Raw genomic sequence first — 22195 nt, forward strand, 5'->3', positions numbered from 1 at the left:
CTATCTGCAGCGGATGCCAGGCAAGGATGCACGTTTCTCTAGCAGCCTAGCCTGTTGATGTCTACCTGTATATTGACTATTACCACTGTTTTTTCCTGCCACTTGAATTCTGCTGCCTGTGCCAAATGGCAGCTTTCTGAGATTGTGCTAGCGCTGCATACAGTCACAGTGAAGGGAAGATTTTCTAACCCAATTATGTTTTTCTGCTTAGATTGCTGGATTATATAAGCTGTCATTGCTGTGTAGATGCTTCCCTGCAGCATGGTTGAAGTGTAACTGATATCTATCATACTTGGGTTCAGTTGTTTTCCTCTTCACAGTGGGAAGAGCTTGTATAGGGTAATGTTTTATGGAGCAAAAATTTTATTTTATTCTAATTCATTCTGGAGTTGTTTTTCCTTGTTCTAAATATAACTGTTGCTATGTTGTTATGCAGCAGGATTATGATTAAATTAGCATTTGTGATCCTTGTAGTAGAAACTGAAGTCCCATCCATGGGACACTGTATGATATGATATCGATGTGTGTGGGTGTCCCCATCATCCAATGGTAACAGATGGTAATGCCATGTTTGGCTTATTTCTCTGCCTGGTAGATCCACACCTGTTTGTTTATGGGTTAATACATGCTGACATCTTGGGCTGGATTCTGACAGGAGCCTGTCTCTCAGGGAGATGTTTTACATGTATTTAATTTCATCAAATAGGCCTGAAACAAATCTACAGTTTGTGCTCTTTATCCTATAGTTTTAGTCCATGTTTACAATATCTTGGTGCTTGACTTCTAAGCATTTTTAGAAAAAGGACTGAGGCTGGACCTTGGCCACTTCACACCATCCTGCTGCAAGTCTGGATATTCTGATATTTGCATACTAATTTGATATACAATTTTTAGGCTTTTAATAACATTTCTTTTGAGTGGTCCACCATCTATCATTATGTGAATAATCCTCAATACTGAGAAGTTACCAGATTGTGAATTAATTCCTGAGGATTTAAAGTTTTTCCACGTCTTGATTCTGACTGCTATGTTTGGATTCACTTAATTTGAACCATTTCTTTCTTTTGATGATCATTGGATATTATCAATAGAAATATTTTTGACAGGACTGGAAATGTAGGCCATACTGATGTTCCACAAAAGACATAGCATCTTGTCAGGGATTTCTGTAGTATGTTATGAATAATAAAATTATGTATTTTAGTTTGTTTGGCTTTTTTTTTTTTAATTATTATTAGAAAACTAACCAGGAAGTTGTTTCTTCTTAAATAACACAGTATCTGGGGATAAAAAATTCATACTTTAACGTTGTCTATCAATGGATTCTCTGAGTAAGCTAAATTATGTTTGCAGTAGATGCTTTGCCTTTCTTTTTTCTCTGTATTCACCTTTGTACTTGACAGACATCCATAGTAACGTTCAGTGGAGCCCTTTAGAGATTTATCTGTGAAAATTTTCCCCAGCCACCTGCCTAGCAACATGTTCTGGGTCAATGATAGGAGATTAGGGTAATCTCTGTTCCCTCTTGCCTTGCTTATAGAGGGAGGGAGAAAGAAGCTGTAAACTGATACTTTGCTTAACCATTAATTTTGAAGTTATTCTCTATCTGACCTTTATAATGTGAAATAAATCTGCAGTGTGCCTGAACACAGTCCACTAAGCTTTCATGTTTAAGTTTCTTGCTGATATTGTCATTCTTGGATTTGTACCATATGTGTAAGAGCTTGGAAATTTGCAGCTCCATGGAATGCCTCTCTTGTGTCTGATCTGTCAGCATAGGAATTTTGTAGTATTTTTGCATAAAAAAATCTATTGTGTTTTGTTAGTTTGGGGGAGTTTTATAGACTATGGTGCTAGTGGAGGATTGCAGAAATCAAAATTAGTTCTGTTTCTCCAGTTTCTAGTGTTCAGGAAGATTAATGGGCTTATGTGGAGATACACTGACTATCACGAGGTCAGTCTGTATGCGTACCATGAGCCAGCAGAATTGTCATCTGCATCTTGACATGCGCTTTGTGTCATGTTGTGTTTTACAAAGCAGAACGCTGTGAGGAACCCAAAGCAATCAGCAAAACATTTGGTTTGGAGATGCTGTGTATGCATTATCTGCCCCAGTGAAACAACAGATTTCAGTTAGAGTACAGCCTCATTCTTTTACCCCTGAAGTGGTTTGGTTTGTTTGAGGTTTCATCACACATTATCAGATTTGCTGTACTAATTAATTGTGTTGAAGTAGGGAAGCTCTGAAGAGAGAAAACCTTACTGCATTTTTTCCCTTGAGATACTGCCTGCAAAGAAGAGGAAGATGATTTTGGTTTGAGATATAAAGACTGTGAATTACTATAATTTTTTACAGGGTTTCATTGTTCTTGGAACTTCGTTTTAGTTGCATCTTTTGAATTTATTCTACAGATGAGTGATTGACGGTGTGTTATATTTTCTATACTTTTAAATTTTTGTATATAATTTATTACAATGAGTACTCTCACTTAAACAGTGAAAAAGAACAAAAGAGTGTGGGGTTTAGAAATGTCACCCTGGTAGCCGTTTTCAGCTTTGAGTGGGTGGATTCATCTCTGCTGGTTTCTCAGACTGGCTTTCTTAGCTAAAAATCTGTATGAAAGAATCTGGCGACTACCCTTCAGAGGAAGAATTAAATTACTTAAAAGTCCTGGCAGATGGAGTAGTACTGTGGCTTGGGATATCCTAAGTGTCACAAGTTAAGGTGTGTGTAAGGGATACTCACTCAGGGCCACAGTGGCTCCTTTCTGTCCGTCCCACCATGGGATGACTGACCTTAGCAGCGCGAGGTCAGGGCAGAGGAGTGATCAAGGCTTTATCTCCAGGCGGTGCTGAGCAATGGAGCAACAAGGGTAAGGAGAGAATTCTCAGACAGATGGCCCAAGAATAAAAAAAACAGAAATGACATTAAAAAAAAGGGGTCATGGACCCTAGTGGAAAGGTAATCTTACTCAGAAGGTCCCATTCATTCTCATGTGCAGGAACTGCATGTGAATTGCATGTGCAGAACTAAGATTTCCCAACTGGCAGGCACAAGTGTTTAGCTATAAGTACATATAAACCTCAGCAATAGGAACCTGCAGCAAAACACACCTTTTCTGAACACTGAGGGAGGCGTGAATGATCATTCCTGATAATTATCTTCAGAAACATGCTTCTACAATATAAATGCTTCTACTTATAAAGAAAAGTGTACTACTGACATCTTATGTTAGGGAGATTTGGAAAAGGACATCCCAGTTGGAGATTAATGACTGCATGGTGTAATTAATGGATATATAAACCCGTAGTAGTGTTGTGAAGGATGGGTCATCACAAGGAGAGGCTTGGGAGAGTTGGGGTTGTTCAGCCTGGAGACGAGAAGGCTCGGAGGAGACCTTAGAGCAGCCTCCAGTACTGAAAGGGGCTACAGGAAATCTGGGGAGGGGCTCTTTATCAGGGATTGCAGGGATAGGACAAGGGGGAATGGTTTTAAGATGAAAAAGATTTAGGTTAGAGATTAGAAAGAAACGTTTTCCTATGAGGGTGGTGAGGCACTGGCACAGGTTGCCCAGGGGGAAGGTGTGGCTGCCCCATCCCTGGAGGTGTTCAAGGCCAGTTTGGATAAGGCTTTGAGCAACATAATCCAGTGGGAGGTCGGGGATCGGCAGCGGGGTCGGAACTGGATGGGCTTTAAGGTCCTTCCCAACCCAAGCCCTTGGATAATTCTATGATGATTTTACGATTAATCCAAAGAATCGCTATGCTCCTTCCAGGTTTGGGACTAACACTGTAAACCCCCGGGGAGCACCTGGGAGGTTTGGGCGCCGCGTGTTTCCCTCCATTCCCCGCCCGGGCGCTGCGCTGGGGGCTCCGCGGGGCGGGACGGCCGCTGGGGGGCAGCAGAGCCGCGCGGAGCCGGGCGGCAGCGGCGCTGCTAGGGCAGAGCGAGCCCTGCGGGCGGCCGCAGCCTTGTGAGCGGTGCGGTGCGGTGCGTGTTCCGGAGGGCAGCGTGCTGCCTGCCGGGTGCACAGCGAGCGGGTTGGTGCTGAGCGACTGCGGGAACTGCGGCTGTTCAGCCTGGAGGAGGCTGCGGGGAGACCTCATCGCTCTCTGCAGCTCCCTGAAAGGAGGGTGCAGAGAGGTGGGTGCTGGTGTCTTCTCCCAAGGAACAAGTGATAGAATGAGAGGAAACGGCCTCAAGTTGCATCGGGGGAGGTTTAGATTGGATATTAAGGAAAATGTCTTTACTGAAAGAGTGATGGAGCAGTGGAACAAGCTGCCCAGGCAAGGGGCGGAGTGTCCATCCCTGGAGGAGCCTGATGCAGTAGGAGGTGTCCCTGCCCATGGCAGCGGGGTTGGAGCTGGATGGGCTTTGAGGTTCCTTCCGACCCAAACCATTCTGTGATCCTGTGTTCAGTAGCAGTTGTCTTATGGCCTTGAGGAGAAAGGGTTTTCTGAACTCCGCAGTCTGGCAGTAAAATTTATTCTTTCTGATGTCCCATCGCAGCCTCACTTCTTTCACCGCTTTTTTAGTTGCAGAATTGTTGCTCGGACTGCTTATCTCCTACATTTTTCAGATTGATAAATAAAAAAGTGTTTTTGTCTTATTGAAAGCAGCTCTCTGTTAGAGTTGGTTTGCCATTGGCCTTTATGCCATGGTCACAGTGCATATTGCTGGTGAATTCATAGACTCATAGAATGGTTTGGGTTGGAAGGGACCTGAAAGCCCATCCAGTTCCAGCCCCCCTGCCATGGGCAGGGACACCTTCCACTAGATCACGTTGCTCAAAGCCTCATCAAACCTGGCCTTGAACATCTCCAGGGTTGGGGTATCTGGACAATGAATTCCTTCGTTATGTTAGTAAAAGCACTGAAGATTCTTGTTGAGACTTACATTGATCCTGGTTAAAAATTAATATTTTTTTAAACAAGTGGTTTAATAGGAAAGAGCCTCTTTTCTATTTAAATAAAAATCTGTGCACTATGGGGCATGTACGAGTCTACCACCAAAACTTGGACTGTTTGGAAATTGGTGCCAGCAGCATGGATAACAGACTGGAGTAGCAGAGGCAGTTAAAGCCTTGATACTGCAGGTTCCCACCTATGCAGAAGGCCTTTCATGAGGCAGAGGGATAGAATAATTGCACTTTGGCCTTTGTGTCTTTTCAATGGTGGAGCATTAACTTGACTTTACAAAGGCATAATGGCTCGATTTCTGCCAGGTGACTCCCACACTGCTGTGTGTAATAACAGTAATCTAGCCAATACTCAGAACTGTTGAGCCCATATAGGAAGGCACTATTTTATTTTTTTTTAAAAGAACTGATTTTCTAAATTGCACTGGTGTAGCTTTTTGAGATCTCCGCAATTCTAACCAACTGATGACTGAAGTCACTGAATACAATTATTTTACATGACACCTAAAGCCCGGACCCACCTGGTCTGAGATGCCTTAGGCAAGAGACTTTTTAAGTGGGCTGCTCTCATATGTTGTTAAGAAAGATAAGCAACTCCATAGGACAATCCAGATCTTAGATGGAGTTGTGCTGGCTCTTGGAAGTGGTTCATCTCTCCTCTGGTGCTGAGGCTCCCACCATAGTGTGCGCTGGGGAGGTGTCCTAGGTGAAATTGTTTATTTGTAAGTGAAAGCTTTGGATCAGGTATTTGTAATATTTGTCCGTATACTAACAGACTAGAACAGAGGTATCAGGACACGTTAACGGCAGAGCTTTAGGACATTACATAATCTCTTTTTTGCAGGTTGGAAGATTATGATGATCTCATGCCAATCTGGACACGTTGGAGTGAGATCCGGAAAGAAACCTATAGTGAATATTTCCTTGCTGATCTCATAGAATGTCAAGATGAAGAGAATCAGGTTATTGTTTGTGAGGTCAGTCTGCCATGAGATCTGGTTTTGTCTGATCATAATGGTGATGACACATGTGAATGACTGCAGCGCAGCGAATAAACTCACTTTTTGAAGGTAGAATTCATGATCTGCATGCACACAATGCCCCCCACCACACTTTTTATCTTTCCTTTCTTTAAGAGTGATCTATCCTGTTAAGTAACTGAAGCAGCCATTTGCAATAACTGTGTAGATTCTTTTCCAGTAATTGGGACAGATCATCTTGAAGAAACCATATTGCCACTTTAGACAATTGTATTATAGATGAGCAGTTTTCATTCCTGGTGAAAATTAATATTGTGTGTGAAAACTGGTAGCGAATAATACTTCCACAGTTAAAAATGCTGCAGATTTTTTCCATCTCCTGGCTCAGGCAGTGAGAATTTTGCTGAGTTGAAGACACAAACTCAGGAATTCATTTAAATAAGAACGAGGTGGTAATAGTTGCCCTGCTGAAAATTCCTGCTAATATTTTTATGTGTTAGTAATTCTGCATGGTATCATAAGCTAATAGGCAACATAACCTACTTAATTCCAGAAATCTGCCTTCTATAGCAAATGATTTTATAAAACCTTAACGTGTTATCACTACCATTGGAAGCCAAATGGGAAACAGTAAACCATTAGTGTAATAGCACATTACAAACAGCTCTCTTTATAAATAATACATTTCAGTCGTACATTTATAGCTCAATATGATACCAGCAAAAGGTGCTTCAGGCCCTCGCAGTTTATACTTGCCGGTGCTGCTGCAGATTGGAAAGACACCTCCATGCAAACCAAGATAGATGCCAATTTTCCCTGCAGAGAATGAAGCTGGCAACCTCTTTTTGCACATATGGTAGATGGATTGGTTAATCAGCCTCTGCTGAGCCATGGGCCTAAAATTACATAGCAGCCAGACAACTGCAGCGACCCAGCTTTTGTTCGGTTACGCAAACAAGGCAAACAAACAATCACTTGTTGTCTGAGGGGAAAAAAATTAAACTTTATAATTTTTTTATTTTTTTTATTGGAGTGCTGGTGGCCTGATAAAGCGGCTATACAAATCCAGCCGCGGAGTGTTCGTTGCGTTTATAGAGGAGGCTTTCATTATGTCTATTAAGGGGAAAAAAATATTTTGTTTGTGTGTGTTTCACCAGAAAGTTCCATATAATGCTAAAAATTGAAGAGTTCCCTTCTTCTAGATTCATCTTAGCTTAAAGCCTAAAAGCCTCCAGCATGCTGATTTTTATTTTTCAGATTTGCCAGGGCTTTTTTTTTTTTTTTTTTAAAGACTAATTCTTAGATGTTTTTCAGAACTGGAAAATATCTAGCATTTATAATTGCTGCAAGTGATGCATACCATATATCTTATTATATAGTCTTTATATATTGTGTAATTACTTTCCTGAATTAAACATTTTCATAGGAAAATAAAATATACCTTTCAGTTTGAGCACAATTTTATCTACAAAGTAGTGTCCAGTAGTTAGTCAACCGTTATGGCTGCCTAAATCCAAATTTTACTTTAGCAGGAACTTATATTAAATAAAAATTATACTTTTTTGGTGATGTGTCGGTAAAAGGTACATCTTTTATTTACTGTAACAGAAATTTTATTGAAACAATAAGTATTTAGTGCACCTATATATTCCTAGTGCTCTCACAAGTCATAGCTAACGAAAGAACCGTAACATCTAATATAAAGATATTAATACACAGGTTACCACGGGAAAAAAAAGGATCTTTAGCTTTTGCTGAAAAAATTCTTTATACTTCTGTGTAATCCACAGCAAAAGATGGAACACTAATGTTTCAGCTATTTTTTTCGTTCAATTATTGTTCTGACCTAAAATCACATTTTCAACTTTTACATATGTGTGGCACTGGTTTTGTGTTTCAGGATCATGACACTGCAGTAGGATTCATGAGCTTATGTTCTCAAGTAAACGTTTCCGTGTTTCAAGAGTTTTTTGACTTAGGGCCTTTCCGCGGACTCTGTAAACCACTTCCTGAAGATATGCTCAAAATGCCAAAGAAGCCAAGTGTTCCAGAAGGTATCTATATTCTAAAATGCTAGATGGATTCAAAGTGCACTTATTTCTAGTTTCTGAGTAAGTTTTGCAAAAAGTTGAAGAAGATATAGCTTTGCTAGCAAGAAAACACAGATTGATATGTCCGTTTTGAAGAAGGTTGCTGGGTGTTTTCTAATTCAGGAGAGAAATTTTGATAGCCCTGGTCTCTGTCTTGGAAGTGACTGTTGATTGTGGGCAGCTGGTCTATACCAGGTATGGGATAAATCTAGATTTCAAGTATCAGAAAGCTAAAGCATCAGGTGTATTTTTCTATCAGTTAGCTAGAGTTTTATTATTAATTGAAGACTTAGCTTTGAAATCTGGTTCTGCTGTCTGTCAGTAGCTAAGCAGCTGGCTGACTGTGGCTATTACATTGTCTCATTGACTGGTGTCCTCTTGTTCCTTTGTGGTCCAACTTCTGCTCTCTTTGCTTACTGTCTGCAGTCTTCTAGACTAGTTCTTCTAGTCTTCAAGGTTTTGGGAGCTCACTGACTGTCTTTATTTTTTTTTGTATCAGGCATCATACAACAACGCACCTACAAACCACCTTACTGCAAATGATAATATGAATATGTCACCTGTTTGTAGAACACAAATGCCATGTAAATGATTTACAGTTGTTATCTTTATTTTTCAGCGTCAAAGGGCTTTTTATGCAGAAGGGCAACATTTTGTCATCTACTAATTATCAGTAATAGAATTAAAAGCAACGCCATTAGGTTGTTATGTATCTGCTTGTCAGAACACAAAGCAGCAGGTGAAGAAGGCAACTAAGGAGCTACAGAGCAGTCACCAGTTGGTATCTCGGAGCTGACAGTCATGGAACAGAAAAGGGAAAGAAAAAAGATCTTATAGCTGCTCCTGTGGACTTCCCCTTCTTGGCAAAGAAGCATCTTGCAAAAAAGTGATGAAGGAAGCCAGCTTTCTCTTCCTGTGTAATTTTGTGCCTCTGGAGCTTCAGGGGTATTATTTCAAAATAGGTGCCAGACATATGCAATATTTGGAGACAGCCTGGGCTGCAGTGATCACCCACTGGTGGAGTTCAAGGTACTGAGGGATATGGGACAGGCGAGGAGTATAGTCAGGACCCTAAATTTCAGGAAAGCACACTTCCAGGTCTTCATGGAGTTACTCAGTAGGATGCCCTGGGACATGGTCCTCGGAGACAAGGGAGCAGAACAGAGCTGGCAAATATTTAAGAATGCTTTCCGTGAGACACAAGAGTGATCAGTCCCCATATGTAGGAAATCAGGCAGGAAAGGGAAGAGACCAGCGTGGCTGAGTTGAGACCTGCTGGTCTAACTCAAGAAGAAGAGGGAACTGCACAGGCAGTGCAAACAGGGACAGGTAACCTGGGAAATGTATAGGGACGCTGCCCGGTCATGTAGGGATGCAGTCAGGAAGGTCAGGGCACAGCTGGAGCTGAAGTTGGCAAGGGAAGTGAAGACCAACAAGAAGGGCTTCTGCAGGTACATCAATCAGAAGAGGAAGGTTAAAGAGAACGTACCCCACTGATGGTTGAAAATGGTATCAACAGACAAGGAGAAAGCTGAGGTACTCGGACAACTTTTTTGCCTCAGTCTTCACTGACAACTGCTCTCCTCACCCCTCCTGGGTAATGGGACAACAAGATGGTGACCAGGGGGGTAAACGACCTCCCACTGTAGAGGAGGATCAGGCCTCACCTCTGTGCCTGGGAAGATCATGGAACAGATCCTCCTAGAAGAAGACATGCTGAAGCACATGGAGGATGGGGAGGTGATTAACGGCAGCCAGCATGGATTCACCAGGGGCAAGTCCTGTATGACCAACTTAGTGGCTTTCTATGATGGGGTAACTGCAGCAGTGGACACGGGAAAACCAACACATATGATCTATCTGGACTTCAATAAAGCCTTTGACACAGTCTCCCACAGCATCCTTCTGGTGTCCCTCAGGGGTCTGTACTGGGACTAGTGGTATTTAATATCTTCATCAATGGTATAGACAGTGAGATTGAGTGCACCCTCAGCAAATTTGCAGATGACACCAAGCTGAATGGTGCAGTTGCCACACCAGAAGGACGGGATGTCATCCAGAGGGACCTGGACAGGCTGGAGAAGTGGGCCTGTGTGAATCCCATGAAGTTCAACAAGGCCAAGTGCAAGGTCCTACACCTGGCTTGAGGAAACCCTGGCCTCAATAAAGAATGAGGGGTGATGTGATTGAGAGCAGCCCTGCAGAGAAGGACTTGGGGGTGCTGGTTGATGAGAAGCTCGATAGGAGCTGGCAACATGCACTCGCAGCGCAGAAGGCCAACTGTATCCAGGGCTGCATCGAAAGAAGCGTGGCCAGGAGATTGAGGGAGGTGATTCTGCCCCCTATTGCTCTCTTGTGAGACCTCTTCTGGAGTATTGTGTCCAGTTCTGGAATCCTCAACATAAGAAGGATATGGAGCTGTTGGAATGGGTCCAGAGGAGGGCTACAAAGATGATCAGAGGGCTGGAGCACCTCCCATATGGGGTCAGGCTGAGAGAGTTGGGTTTATTCAGCCTGGAGGCGAGCAGGCTCCAAGGAGATCTTACAGCGACCTTCCAGTACCTGAAGGAGCTACAAGAAAGCTGGGGAGGGACTGCTTACAAAAGCTTGTAGTGATGGGACTAGAGGCAATGGGTATAAGCTGGAGAGGGGCAGAATTTCTTCACTATGAGAATGGTGAGGCACTGGCACAGGTTGCTCAGGGAAGTTGTGGGCGCCCCATCCCTGGAGGTGTTCAAGGCTAGGTTGGATGAGACTTTGAGCAGCCTGGTCTAGTGGAACGTGTCCTTGCCTATAGCAGGGGGGTTGGAACTGTGTGATCTTTAAGGTCTCTTCCAACCGAAACGATTCTGTGATTCCGTGATTCTATGATATGTAGAAACACAAATCAAACTGAGGGAGGAAGAAAGGTCACTCGCAATAGTCTCTTCTGAAAACCAGTTGAGAGATAGTCCTGGGTAGTCTGTGCTAGGCAGAAGGTTCAGACAAGATGGCCTCCAGTGGTCCTGTCCAACCTTAACCTTTCTGTGACTGTTGTCTGGTTCTGGTAAAACCTTTGGATGTTTTTGTGTTCTTCCCTTAACTAAGGACCGCAAGCTGTTTGCCCGTATTTAGTGGCATATTCTGTGCTGTTGAGCCTTTTAATGAGTATGTGGTTACAGTTTTAATTATACATCTGTTACACGTTTTTTGGCATTTAGGAAATGTGTGAGACTTGTTCTAAATGTGAAAACTTAGCATAAACAACTATTCTGTTTGTGTTCTTCTATAACTCTGGTCAGTCTAATATCTGAGTGCTTGTCAGAAATTCCTTAAGTAACTTGGGTGGTGGTCTCATGTGTGTTTCTCTCTCTTCTTTTTCCTCTATGTCTAAAAGCTGTGTTAGTTTTGATGGTTGATGTTAGTTTGCAATCCTGTGTATTTTCTTGAAGTAAGATTTTTCAAAGTAATGGTATCCTCCGGTTTGGAATGACAAGGGCATCCTTGGGGAAAGAATTATTTGTAGACTTTTTCAGAGCACATTTCAGTGGTGGCTCTCAATAACAGAGAACACCTAAGGATGAATTTAAGTATCATAAACTAAGAGCTTGACTCTGATACTGTTCTTGGAAAGAGCCACTAGAAATTGAATAGTAAAATTAGAGGTAGCTCATGGCTATACACTTCTCAGGAATATCAATTCTCTTATCACTAAGTAATAATTTAAATAATTGTTGTAGCTTTGCACATTTTAGAATATAAACAAACAATTCTAACTCTTTGAAGTGTTGGTTGTCCTCAAACATTTTAAGTTGTTCTTGTTTGTACCTGCCCAGTATGGCCAAAAAGAGAGAGATGAAAATAAAGGCTGTGGTAGTTGAATTTCAGAAAAAGGAGAAAGAATGAGGGGAATAAACCCTGAATATATGCTAATATTACTCTAATTTCTAATATCAGTTCAATGAGATATTAGTTTATCACAAGTTACAGAAGTTTGTTATGTTTTATTGACAATATATTCTTTATGTGATAGGTACTTTATGAACAGCTTTTCTTTTTACTGCTTGTTATGCATTTGACCTATGACTGTAAACAAAAAGTCCATATACTCCTGACAGTTTGAATGAAAAACCCTTTCACTCTGAATTATTCGAGCTTCATTATTGCACAAGATGAAATTAAAATTCATTACAATATCCACTCATGAAAACTTGCAAGAAAAGCAGTAATGCTTGTTGTGTTTAGGTTTGTTGTTTTTTTACATTACTAAATTGGGAAAGGGAAAAAACCAAACCACTATTTTAATAAAGAAGTTTACAGGAAAAAAAAAACTCCACTGACTCATAAACACAGTTTGCCTCCTCTCTGACCTTTCATTTTATTATAAATATAATTTGAAAAGGGAATTACCTTGTTTGGGTGGGTTTTTTATAAATGTAGAGCCCATATAATAGTTGCATCCAGGTAGTCCATTGTTGAGTCTCTCCAATATAAGGGCCAACCTATATTCTTGCAATTTATTATAGTGTCAGTCACATTAAATTTCTGTTTTATTATATTGCAGAACACATGCACGATTATGATTGTTTTTAATGACTGCAGTGTTTCTGTACTGCAAATGTGCTGCCACATTGCCCCTTAGTTTGAAGGCAGTGAAGGTTCACTGGACACCTTAAACCAACAGAAGATGTGGACTTTCTTGTAATGAATTCGAAGGCTGAGAATTTAAAATGCAGGCTGGATTCCTTTGCAGCGTAATTTTATGTTCTGATACAAAAAAAAAAAAAGCCCACAACCCATATTAAGGATATTTTTTAAAGCTCTTTAGCTTGTAAGTAGAGACCACAGGTTGATATTATTTTTCCTTTCAAAATGTAATACTGAATAATAATGAAAGAGTGTACAAAAATCTATGTTTAACACAATATTGATATGCCACTTATGTAGCAGGGTAATTACAGTAATTTGGTTGTTACTCTATATGGTGTCATGAATTAGTAGCTAGAAAACCTTACGATGCAGTGGGAATGATTCAAGGGCTTTTCATCAGGCTTCATGGTGAACTGGCTTCTTGATCCTGCTGACTGTTACCTCTGCTAACAACCCAGCAATCACTGAATTACCTTAATTTTCTTTGTGTTCGTGTTCCTTACTTCATTTAGTGCAACAATATTTATGTGCTTCCCAGTCGCTTGTTTACAGCATATATGTAAACAGGGATGCAGCTATGTTTGACAGTAGTGAATGATGGGGCCATTAAGGGATTTCATTTTAGGATAAAGTCAGAAACAACATATCAATATTTACGTGACAACACGAGGCTTGTATTAATTAACTTCTGACACCTGCAAGGCTGCTTTTAATGAGAAATGTAGCTGGGTTAATCAAGACGACATGTGATCAGTTCTGTGAAGTATCACATCTGTGATACCCCTGTAGAAACCATCATTTCTAACCCTTGTGTCTCTTCCTGCCCTGTACATTGGACCTGCATTCTTTTGTACTAACAGAAAAATAGGTTTTCAGATAACAGATGTTTAAAACTATTTTTGTCTAAATTATTTTAAACCTTTGAGCTCATTATTGTATGAAGAAACAACTATGCTGGTGAATGTAGTTTATATAGGTTTCCCGAGGTATGATTCAGTAAGAGGAGCAAAGAATTATGTTGTGCTGTGTTTTCTGGAGTTATTTTTCTTCCCTCTGGAGCTTGGACACTTTGACTTCTTTGTGTTACTGTAGCTTTCAAATGCAAAGGCATCCTGGTCTGATGAGTTTTGTGCAGCAGCAATACCTACACCGCAAGAGAATAATAAAAAAAGTTATTTCCAGGCTTTATTTTTAAATATAAGAACAAACTCTGAAAATATCTGTAAAATTAGGGAGGTGATGATCTAAGGAATGTTAGAACTATTGAACATATACTCAGGGCTAAAACTTCAGCATCTGACACTTTGCTCTAGTAATTTATGTGATTATTTGGAGTAAAATGTAGGATTCACCGGTCTTTCAATGTTTCTTTTCCAACCTGATGATTAAGATAATTTTGGTCCATAACATTAAGTGTGACCTTCGTGATGTGTTATCAGATGATCTCTCATTCCGAATAACCTCATCTTCCATTGACTTTAGAGAAAATAATCCATCACCATATAGATTTGGGAACTGCTTTTCCCAAGTGTGTAACATCTGCTGGACTGGCAATTGCCTGCTGTCTAGCAATCATCACGATGCTAAAGAAGTTCATATTCAGTTCTGTCCTGCTCATGTCAAGTATCAGTAGAGTTCTATAGAGCTGTTATGTGTTGCAGCATAAAACTGCTAAGATCTGTCTTAAAATAACAGGTAGGTAATTAAAATCAAACAGAATTTATCATATATGCTCCAAATCGGCTTTGGCCATTTTTGTCATGATTTCTTAGGGTTTTAAATATTCACTGTGGATGCATCTCCTACCAGGGGATAGAATAGCAAGAGCATGTGCCTAGCAATACTTAAAGAAACGTCCCCAATGTGTAGATGTTTGTTTTAATTGGCTTAAGCACTTGACCAGAGATGCTGTGTAAATATGTATATGCTGTATGTATATACATGTATATGCTCTGTGTGTGTGTATGTGTATATATCATCATATATATACATAGGTCATAACAGTCAATGTTTAAATATTGATTCATCAGATGGCTGCAAGTGATTTCATTTCATCACCTGGGTTATCTGTTTGCCCACAAAAATATTGTCACTTGGGTTGGAATGCAGTAGATTTAAATGTTACTACAATGTTACTGAGATTCTTGCATCAGAGGAAAAGAAGGAAATAAGCACACAGACAAAGACTGATGAAATAGCAACCACGTTTTATAGGAAGTAAAATGAAGTTTTTAGAGCTAGATAGGTTTAGCAACTGAGAAGGGAATTTATATCCCTATTTCTTGTTCCTGTTTGCACCAATAAGTGCAAGTTCTGTCTTGACTAGGATTTATTCTGATTCTATTTCAGTTCTGTTAGGAGAACTAATCTGAGAATCAAGAGCCCTTGCTTATGATCATCAGAAAAGAAGTTAGCAACAGGCACGGAGTTTAAGATACCAGTTAATGCACTAACGAGGGTATAAATTCATAATATAATACTCAAGTTCAGAATTGCTTCTAAGCTGTCTTGTTCAATTCTTATTTTATAACCAATTCTCTGATTTTTGCTTTCAGATCAAATAATCTAGTGAAGTTCTAGCCAAGTAACTATAAGATGGTCTAATTTAAGTATAGTTGTTAAAAATAAAGTAAACCTTTCAGTAGAGGTAGCCTGGTACACTCTTTAGTTATTGCTGTGATTTTGATGGTTAAGCTCACATTTTTAAGCCTGATGCATCTATTCTTTTTCATTATTCAGATGGAGATAAAAGCAACCAAACAAGTGAAGAAGCAAAGTCTGTTTCATCTAGAAACTTTGAACATATTCATAATCAGGATGTGGCTGTGCAGGTAATACCACTATACAGAGCATTGCTGATAACTTTAAAAGCTAATTTGAAGCAGAAGTGGAGGCTACTAGAACAGGCAATGCTTATTATTTCCACTCCTGCGCTGTCCTCTGCATGGGCCCACACTTATATCTGCTGTTCTGCATAGATCAGAAGCTATTCTAGCTGATATCTGGATGGAGGTGCTTGTAGTTATTAATCAGATAAGTTTTCCAATCCAGTTCCGCATGAACAGCCAGACAGCACAGGTGTGGAAATAAAGTGACACTGAGAGGAGAAAAAATGATGGGGGCCTGTTTGTGCAGGTCTGCAGCCAAGTAAGGGCATGCGAGGCACAGCTTCGAGTGGGCTCCTCCGCAGACGTGGAGAGAGCATTCCTGTAACAGGCAGGGCCAGAGTCTTCTTACTCCGAAGATCTGCAGATCCTCAGATTTTAACTTGGCTGTGTTACTGAGCTAAAAATCTGCTACTGATGGAAAGCTCCCAAAGCTGAAAAGCAGCAATATAGCTTCAGTTTGCCCCTGTAATTTGTAGAAGTTAAAGGGCACATGTTCTATCTGTGCCTCTTCTGCTGAAGGAAACTCAACTTGATAAAAAAGAGTTACTATGGAATGTGTTGGTGCAGCGTAAACCAGCAGAGAATTTATCCCGAGAAGCTTTAAATGGTTGCATCTGTCATAAAATCATAGAATGGTTTGGGTCGGAAGGAACCTTCACGCTCATCCAGTTCCAACTCCCCTGCCATGGGCGGGGACATCTCCCACTGCATCACATTGCTCGAAGACCTATTTGACCTGGCCTTGAACACCTCCAGGGATGGGGCAGCCACAGCTTCTCTGGGCAATCTGTGCCAGTGCCTCACCACCCTCACAGGAAAACATTTTTCTTCCTAAGATTTCATCTAAATCTCCCATCTTTCAGCTTAAAACCATTTTCTCTCATCTCATCCTCGCACTCCCTGATAAAGAGCCTTTCCCCAGCTTTCCTGTTGATGCCTTTTAAGAACTAGAAAGCTGCTCTAAGCTCTCTCTCGAGCATTCTTTTCTCCAGGCTGAACAACCCCAACTCTCTCAGCTTGTTCTCAGAAGGGAGGTGCTCCAGCCCTCAAATCATCTCCATGGCCTTCTCTGGATTTGCTGTAGCAGATCCATGTCCTTCCTGTGCTTCCTGTCTATAGTCTGCTTCTCAGTAGTGTATCAAAGCTATTCTGGTTTTCTTCCCATTATTATTTGTTTCCATTTGCACAATATTATCTGCCTTGATCTCATTTTCTTTAACATAACATGTTTTCAAATTTCATGTATTTTCAATATTCATGTGGAAATAAAATTTTAATATAGAAATATTTCTGAAAGAGAAATATTTTGTTGCCTCTCAAAGGGATTTTAATAGTAACTATTTGTTTGTGAATACTCTGCTCTTCAGCCAGTATTTTTAAAGGCCACTTTTATTTAGTGTTTCAGAAACAGGTAAATATCACATTAAAAATACCTCTTTGAACAGTGGTATTTGTCAAGATGTGACAAGTAGAAAGTACATCCCTATGTGTCTGCTTGGAATGCCCTAAGGTAGGAATGTTGCAAGACCTTTTGATTAAAAAATGAAAATATTTTCTGAAACATTGTAAGAGATCATTTGTCAATTACTATTGCAGAAAGATGGAGCCATTACCATTTCCCATTCTGAAATGCCATTAGGTGATGTCAGAGGCAAAGATTTCAAAGCCTTGGCAACACCCCTCCTTGAGACTGAAGAGAAAGGGACTTTTCATCCAGCTTACAGAGGAGCTTCAAATGCTTTCTGTATCCATCAGTTTTGTATTGATGAGAAGCATGAAACTAGGTAAGTATGGAGGAATAGTTACTGCTTTCCTAATAACATCTTTAGGACAAATCTGAAAGGGACATCACCTGCTGTGTAGTTTGGTTGATTTTTTTCTGACGTCTTTTTTCATTTTGCTATTACCTTCATGAATAACTTACTGAAGTTTTCAACCTCCATTTGCAGCTTTCCATCTCTGGTAGGACTGTGTGGACAGTCAGTTAAGAATGTGTTTTCGCTGGAAAACTGCTAGTTGGAATTGTGGAGGAAGGCCACTTCTTCCTCTGAACAAACATTAATTCCAGAGCCGTCTAACTCTGAAAAGAGCTAGATGTGATGGTACTGGCCACCTCTGCTCATAAGATGATAAAGCTGTTTTTAACTCTACAGTTAAATGCTCTCATTTCTAAACCCTCGGTCTCCCATGACTGAGGGAATTGATTCAGTTCTCTAGAGTCCACTGCAGTGGAGGGAACACTTAGGGCTTTTTATCTTAAGGTGATTTCTGACTCTGACCTTGAAGTCATAGATTCTGTTGAAGTAAATAGATCTATAAGTGTGATTTATAGATTTTTTTTTTTTTTTTTTTTACCCAAAGTTCTCTTTGCCCTTGAAGAGAGAACCATTTTCAACCACATCAGCAAAAGCCTCTCCAGGAACACTGGCCCTTTCTGGTTATAAATGAGCCCTGCTCTTGTTTATAAATCCCAGAAAGAAAGATAAAACATGTAGATACTTACAAAAAGTAGACAGAAAGAGACTGAGCCCACCGAAGATCATCCACACTTTAAAATACATGTAATTTCTGGACACACAAGGTACAAGTAGCAAGGACTTTACAGATTGAGTTTGACAACTGTAGCACCATTTGAAGAAACATCTTTCTACTTTTAGTAGTAGGCATTGGTGACTGACAACATCTGAACTTGTCTGGCTTAAAGGGAATTTAGAAATAAACTGAAATAAAAAGAAAAATCAGAACTCCTTGAAAACTAATTCTATTTATTAAGCTCTTTCATGATTAAGGAAGGGGCCTACCCAAAGGGATTAAACACTGTGAATCTGGTACAAATGCAAATATCCTAAGTTACCAAAGCAAAGCCAACACCTAATCTTCTTGGTACTTATCTATCCAGTAATATAGCTTGAATTCATTAGGAAGAGAGAGACATGCAGTGCTGGGAATCTGTGGTGTACTGGGAAACACTGATCAATGTACGTAGGATAGAACAATCACACTGCAGAGTGTCCATTCCAGAACACTTAATTTATGGACAATCTAGTCTAAAATAAAATTCAAGCAAGATAATTATTCCAGAACAAAATAACTTCATTTTAAAATGTTACTGAAGTGAGAAACTTGCTCAAGAATGACTCTGTTGTACTGAAATTAGCAATGATCTGTAACTATGTGGGGAAAGAACCCCTCTATAGACTACTTGAGGTCTGTGCTCCTAGCATCCTGCTCTAAGATAGGGATCGGTCACTTTTTTGCCCTGTTCTGGCATTCTGCCCTGCCTATGCATCACTGTTGTTTCTGTACAAGATATGTTCACAGTGTTTTATCATTGAAGACTGCAGTCCTATTCATTTTTTTTCCCTGGAGACATCTCTAGAGCAGTTTGGATTCCAAGATGGGTATCTGTGGAGAAGATAGCATTCCTTTCTGAAGACTTCTAAGATTAACATTTGTGCAAGATCCTCTTCTCAGAGCTGAGGAATCTGTAGATCTTTGGTGTTTTCAAAATTTTTGCTTGCCTGCTTCCTTACTGTGTATTTGCTTGATTAGTCTTTAAAAGAAACATTAGAAAAGTGAATATGTTTGAAAAGATAGTGTGGGGTAATCCTGACTGCATCTCATAATCTTGTCCTGAAGGAATTACTGCTGACTGGCAAAGCATGGGTCCAGAAATAGGAGTTTTGGTTGATCTGTAGGCATGATTGTATCTTAGCCCTCAAGGGAAGTTGACTACTGAGGAATTTGTGTTACCCAGTGAAGTTGCTAAATGTTTCCATCTCTGAAATCTAGAGCTGTTATGTGGCATGTTAGTGCACTGCAAGTCTAATGCAGAGGAACTAAACTGCCAATTTATCTGCAGATATTTGATACTTTTTTAAGGCCCCTGAAAAGTCTCTTACCTCTGTTCTTGTGTTCCTTCCTGCCAAGAAGGTGCTGGATACCAGGGAAAAGAAAACTGCATTGTTTTCCTTTTCCACGTTTAGCTAATGTATCAACTAGTCATAATGATGTATTATATAGGTGAAGACCTAATACCCCAATCCAGATATGTATTTCTAATTTTTTTTTTAAGTTTTCATTCAGTCATAGATATTTGAATTAGAAATTATTTATCTTTTCATTTAGCAATAGTATTGGTGAAGGAATTAAAGGGAACCTAATTACAGGTCTGGAGGGAGGAGGGGGTTTATTGATATTTGTAGGTAATATATATCTGTATTGAACTTATTCAAAAGACATTTAGTATAGTGGAGAAAATTTATCAACCTTCAACATAACTTTTTATTTGTTGGGTTTAGAGCTCTTTGATATCCTTACTTGTAGGAGAAACAGGAAGACTTTGTTAGATTTCTTATGTCTTTTTAAACTCAAATGTCACATTTCACTGTCACCATGGAAAAGAGGGTGGAATTACTCCAAACCAATAGGTGAGAAGTGGAAAGAAGCAAAGTGTTCAGAAACAATTTCAAGGTATTGATGTTCCTTTTAGTCTGATAAAGTGCATTGGATAGCTTTACCAAGTGGGTACTGACAGAACTCTTGGTACTGAATGATAATATTGTGGAACATGGCAACAACTGTTTGCAGCCTCAGTTAATGTTTGCTATACACCAGTGCTGCTCTGACAGTCTGTCAATGACTGCTGAAAGACGTTAGAGTCAACATGACAGTAATTTTTTTCCCTTTCAGCGAAGGCCCTAATGTTTTGATCTTATTTCAGACATTCAGGTTTATTCTTGTTAATAGTGATGCTTTAAGCACTAGGACTCAACAACTGATGTGCAGCGTGCAACATCTGCTGTTGATTAACAACGAACTAGCAGGACTGTCTGATCAGCACTGTGAATAACTGTTCCTTGCCCTTATGGGGATCTAAGTTCTGAAATGTATGGATCCATCTGATAAGCAATTTACTCAACAATGTTTGCTCTTGATTGCAGGTCACTGGATTTTTTGCATTATGCTTTCAAGCTTTTTCCAGTAAGTATAATTAAAGTTTTAAATGTGTGTGTGTGAATGCATGATGGGATGGTAGTGCAGTTCTCAGCCAGAGTATTTAGATATGATGCCCGAGTAAGTCGGTGACTCGCAGGAGTACGCTATGACTGAATTACCCTGATGATTTTGACTTCTCTCCTTGGTTGCTTTTGGGCTTCATGTGTTGCATACATAAGTCATAGAATTATAGAATGGTTTGGGTTAGAAAGAACCTTAAGGATCATCTGCCTCCCTGTCATGGGCAGGGACATCTTCCACTGGATCAGGTTGCTCAAAGCCCCACCCAGCCTGTGACCCTGAACATTTCCGGGGATGAGGCATCCAGGACTTCTCTGGGCAACCTGTGCCAGTGCCTCACCACCCACACAGGAAAACATTTCTTCCTAATACCTAATCTAAATCACTTTTCACCTAAAACTATTCCCCCTCGTCCTATCCCTACATTCTCTGATAAAGATCCCCTCCCCAGTCTTCCTATAGGCCCCCTTTAGTCCTTTGTCTGTGTTCTGTAGGAACTTTTCTGAGATACAGATTTAGAAAGCAATGTTTCAGACTCCTTTAAAATCATGTATAGATCCTGACGGTACCTAAATTAATGTGTTTTCTCTGATTTTATTTTTAGAGGAGGTGGAGTTAAAGCCTAGAAAACAGCAGTATTAAAGAAAACTATATTATTTACATAATGTCTAAGCAGTGGCATTGATGGTTTACATTTAGGGCAAAGCTTATGTGCGGAAAACAAGGATGTGAATTTAGAGTGCAGTAGCTATTTCACACCAAAGCGCCATGTGATCAGTCTTTATCTGAATTAACAAAGTCCAAGGTCTGAGACATTCTCAATACATGCTGCAGTGTTGTAAATTCATACTACAAATCACTGCACGGTAGCTTCCTTTGGAGTCAAGTCCTGGTGACCAGAGATACAGACTTGTGCCTAATTGTCAGCATGTTCAGAACTGCTGCTTGCACAGAAGAAAGTTTCCAGAGAAAGTGGGAGCAGAAAACATTTCAAGTCTCTAAGTAATTTATTGGTCCAATAATGTAGCTTTTACTCTCTGAAACAAAACGTCACCAAGTGTAGTAAGAAAAATTAATCACACAGTGTGCTTAAAGGAAGAAAAGCACTGAGATTCAAATAATATCTTTCTACTGAAAAGATCATTAGCCAGAGTAAACTGATGAAACATCTTCCAGATCGGTTCTACCTGGGAGTCTGTCAGCATGTATCATGCTGTATGAAGCATCTTTCAGAATTGTGAGAGTTCTTCAATGTCCCTGTGTGCAGTGAGATCATCTTAAAACATGTATTGAATTAAAAGGGATGGGAGAGACTCCAGTAAAACGGAGTGCTTGAACAGCTTGAATGGATGAAGTTATTTATGGCATGCAGATTTATCTCCAGAGGATGCTGTCTTTCGTCTGAGAGCATTCAAAGGGCATTCCTGTGTTCCTCTGCACCTCTGCAGCCTTTACTGCACAGGTCTGTGAACAATTACATTGACTGACAATGCAGTGTGTTTGTTATGTATATGCACCCTGTAGCACATGCACACCAGCAGCGCCAAATTTGGGGCAAACGGGACATCATTGCACACATATAAACTTGCATTCATCAAGTCTAATGTGCATGCAGTGCAAAGCCTGCCTGTGCACGCATGATGGCTGTTTGTTGAGGATTTTAGGATGTG

General features: G+C 40.2%; 1 protein-coding gene across 2 annotated transcripts in view; it reads left to right on the forward strand.

The window, feature by feature from the left end:
* Positions 1-22195, forward strand: part of CFAP61 (cilia and flagella associated protein 61) — a 115833-nt gene that overhangs the window by 8101 nt on the left and 85537 nt on the right. For both annotated transcript variants that reach the window (XM_054062493.1, XM_054062495.1), the window contains exons 6-10: positions 5764-5896; positions 7800-7953; positions 15358-15449; positions 17103-17290; positions 20450-20489. In XM_054062493.1, the coding sequence (XP_053918468.1) occupies positions 5764-5896; positions 7800-7953; positions 15358-15449; positions 17103-17290; positions 20450-20489 (607 nt within the window). The remainder of the gene's footprint in view (positions 1-5763; positions 5897-7799; positions 7954-15357; positions 15450-17102; positions 17291-20449; positions 20490-22195) is intronic.

Source organism: Cuculus canorus, chromosome 3, assembly GCF_017976375.1.
Source record: "Cuculus canorus isolate bCucCan1 chromosome 3, bCucCan1.pri, whole genome shotgun sequence".
Classification (NCBI taxonomy): domain Eukaryota; kingdom Metazoa; phylum Chordata; class Aves; order Cuculiformes; family Cuculidae; genus Cuculus; species Cuculus canorus.